Raw genomic sequence first — 3605 nt, 5'->3', positions numbered from 1 at the left:
TCATTACCTGGATGACTCGCGGTTTCAGCTCGATGGCGGTTGATGTCCAGTTTAGATTTTTTGTTTTCTTATCTAAAGGATCATTTCAACAATATGCCCTTTCTTTCAGGCGACGGTCACGTGCGCAAGTGGTTACATCAGCAGCGGAAACTTGACTTCCGTGACGCTGGTCTGTGAGTCTGCCAATGAGACCTATCATGAATGGATCCCTAAGGATGAAGGATACCTGCCAGAGGATCTTCTCTGTGGTAAGTTCCTGATACCATGGCATTGGGAACGTTACTGTCGATATAATCCTTTATATAAATCTGCTTAGGCCTTCTTTGTGCTTCCGTGATTCTCAATACCTTTGGAATACTCATTCCCTGTTTCACATTTCATAAAAGCGAGCGGCGGACCAGCCTCGACAGCCACCAGCTGCTACGCCTTGTTGATGGCGATGCTGCTGCTCTGCCTCCACGGCCGCTGACATCTGGCAACTGCAGCTGAGGATCTCCGGGGTGTCAAGTATTCCATCGATGAAGACCTCGTCAAACCTCATGAAACTACTTCCCAGAGCTATTGATTTATGTAACATTAACTGTTGATGCATATATCCCCAGTCATTCCTGATTTAAGATTTACTTCAAAGGGAAAAAATAAAAGTAACTACGAGTGGTTAAACTTTCATTATCCTTAAAAAAAAAAAAAACAGTAACGTGAAGAGGGATTGATAAGACACTAAGAACATAATTATGACTGTATCTTATCAGCTACATTATCTTTCAATGATACTCTCTTGAAGAATCATTAATTGGTATGGCAGAAGCTACAGTAATTGGGTTGAAACAGGGAAACTAGCGATCGGCTGTAGGCACTTTCTTCCTTGTTAAAAAGTATAACCCAAGGAGTACAGGATCACAACCAGGGTGCTGATACACTTTGAGCTCAAGGAGACGCTACTGGTCAAGGGCATGGACTCCTCCTACCCTGACTATGTCACACCCCCGCCATGGGCGTTATCCTTGATAGAGTTTTCTGCAATGAGCTTATCAAAGAGAAGACACAGTACTCTCCACCTCTGTTAAGGGGTGAGGCAGAGAAGAATATTACAGCAGTCACTCCGCCGGGTAGTAAAACCTACTTCACGGATGCTTCTGTAGACCCCATCATCCGCACTGCAGGCGCCGGTTTTGCAGCAAGGGGCATGGAGAAAGCTATGTGGGTACCTGACAATGCCTCCTCGCTCCAGGTAGAGGCAGTCGCTATTATGGAAGCCCTAGCCCATACAGTCCAGACGGACGAGCATGTCATACATACAGATTCTAGGGCCGCCACTGACAGCCTGCATCAAAGCACGCCCCTTGATAATGTTTATCTTCTGACCACGATTCTCACCATTGCTCAGAGAATCCTGGATCAGGGTAGATGCATTATCCTCAACTGGATTCCAAGCCATGTTGGTATTAAAAGGAACGACTTAGCTGACATGCTGGCAGGGGAAGGCAGGAAGAAACCCTTGAGTGATCTTGTGGTGCATCCTAGCCGGGAACTGCTAAAGCATAAAACGATGGCTGCAGGGCAGGTCGGTGCCCTTCAGCGCCACTGAGAGGAAGCGAGAACCTCTCCCTCAGCCAGCTGGTACTCAGACGCCACAGGCTATGAGTCGCTGATACTCTCTACAAGAATATCGAGGTGTGCTGAAGTCAGCCTTCACAGACTGAGAATAGGCTATCCTTGTGCGTGGCAAATCATACCCACCATTGGGCATGGTGAGCGACGCTGTGACCATTGTGGTGCGCCGGACGCCAAATTAGAGCACTACCTGATGGAGTGCGAGCACACTCGCTTCCTCAGGCAGGGCCCAAAGACGACAGCCGCCGGGCTGGTTAGACGGCTATGCCTGTCTCTTGCCCCCTGGCAACTGGACCACCTACAGGCAATCCGACCGCCACAGTAAACATTCAGTTATGATGATCAGATGAGTCAGTAGTTATAGCTGGCAGAGGCCGGGCCGCCTCGTGCATATATCCCGGTCGAAGCGACGTCTTCGCAAATCTCTCAGAACTGAACTGAGTGCAGGATATGTGGCCCAACTAGGAGCGAGCTGGGAAGGGAGATGCCTTCCAGACGATGGTTGGGATCGTTATGTCGATGGCCTCAGAAGAGGCTCGTTTCGCAAGCTGTATATTGGCCATCTGGTTATTACATGGATATGGGTAACCAACATGGCTTGGCTTAAGCTATGACTTCCACTTTAATCAGTCAGTGATTCATCTACTTTGTACCATTGCAATATCATGATAATGAATCACAGTAATAGGATTGGTAAGCTGTTAAAAATACTGATGCTGATAGCCAGTGTTATTACCGTAAGACCATAATTATAACAATAATATTGGTGAGATCTACATTGATGGAGAGTAAGTAGTTGATTAACAGAAAAAAATGGATTTATCAAGAAATTATCTTATTTTCATTTTCTATTTTCAAAGCTTTCAATAGCATTAGGGTTGAACTAAGATTCACTCCTACACACCAATTGTATTAAGCTAGAAAAATAAAATTACGTCTTTGTCATGAGGGACACATGACCTTATTGCAGAGGATATGATTTTGGTTTTGGTCTTCCTTTTGATAAAGATAAATCATTTGATTTATATTATCAAAAGGTGAATGAAAAACATTATATTTACCCCACTCTTTGTCGTAACCCTTTTGCTGCAAAAGGGTAATAGCCAGCCATCATAAATTCAGTTTGTTTGTTTTGTGTAGCCCATCAGGACGTCAACTAAACCATCGATGCCAGATTAAATTAAAGCAAGCAGAGGAGAGAACAGGATGATTTAAGTAAACTGAGCAGCAACTCTAATTCGGTGAGGAAATAATAGTCAAGGAGGGAAAGCTCGGTAGCGTTGCCATGTGGCCGGGGTTGGTAATTATTGGAATGTAAACAATGATTCGAGGAACAAAATAGCAAGGTCTGACTCATGAAAAATATATGAGAAGTCCTATAGATAATAAATAATAGTATTATCTATCATCCTATAGATAATAGATAATAGTCTACGGATACGCAGTAAAGATAGAATTCCTAAGAATAAGCCCACCCCTTTCGTTCATTATTTTCTTTGCTTTATAAGATCAAATAAACGATCACGGGGAATCGCTGTCTCTTCATGACCTCTTTACTGATATCACCATAGGGAGAGCCAATCAAAATCACACTTCCAATGTTGTATGTTATTTATTTTAAGAAATAATTGTTTGAGGTTTTCCTCGTGGGTTTAGACTTATGAGTGGTGACAGAGTTATCAAAGATTAGTGCAGTATGCAAATGAATTATCTTATCATTTTATGTACGCATGAAATCGACTATCATTTGTTGATGTCAAAATTTTACCGTACACGTAGTGGCAGCACAACTGACACCATTTTTTTACACACACACACACACGCATATATATATATATATATATATATATATATATATATATATATATATATATATATATATATATATATATATATATATACATATATATATATACATATATATATAGACAAATATATATATATGTATATATATATATGTATACATATATATATATATATATATATATATA

At 41.7% G+C, this 3605-nt stretch overlaps 1 protein-coding gene across 2 annotated transcripts in view; it reads left to right on the top strand.

Annotated features, from left to right (window-relative positions):
* LOC122263512 (uncharacterized) overlaps positions 1 to 657 on the top strand; it is a 4528-nt gene extending 3871 nt beyond the window's left edge. For both annotated transcript variants that reach the window (XM_043031965.2, XM_086556272.1), the window contains exons 7-8: positions 110 to 248; positions 387 to 657. In XM_043031965.2, coding sequence (XP_042887899.2) covers positions 110 to 248; positions 387 to 469 — 222 coding nt within the window. In that variant the 3' untranslated portion in view covers positions 470 to 657. The remainder of the gene's footprint in view (positions 1 to 109; positions 249 to 386) is intronic.
* Positions 658 to 3605: the final 2948 nt, after the last annotated feature.

The sequence above is a fragment of the Penaeus japonicus genome, unplaced genomic scaffold (assembly GCF_977035675.1).
Source record: "Penaeus japonicus unplaced genomic scaffold, GWHDUDI00000001_assembly GWHDUDI00000032, whole genome shotgun sequence".
NCBI lineage: Eukaryota > Metazoa > Arthropoda > Malacostraca > Decapoda > Penaeidae > Penaeus > Penaeus japonicus.
This window is presented reverse-complemented; position numbering and strand designations above follow the sequence as displayed.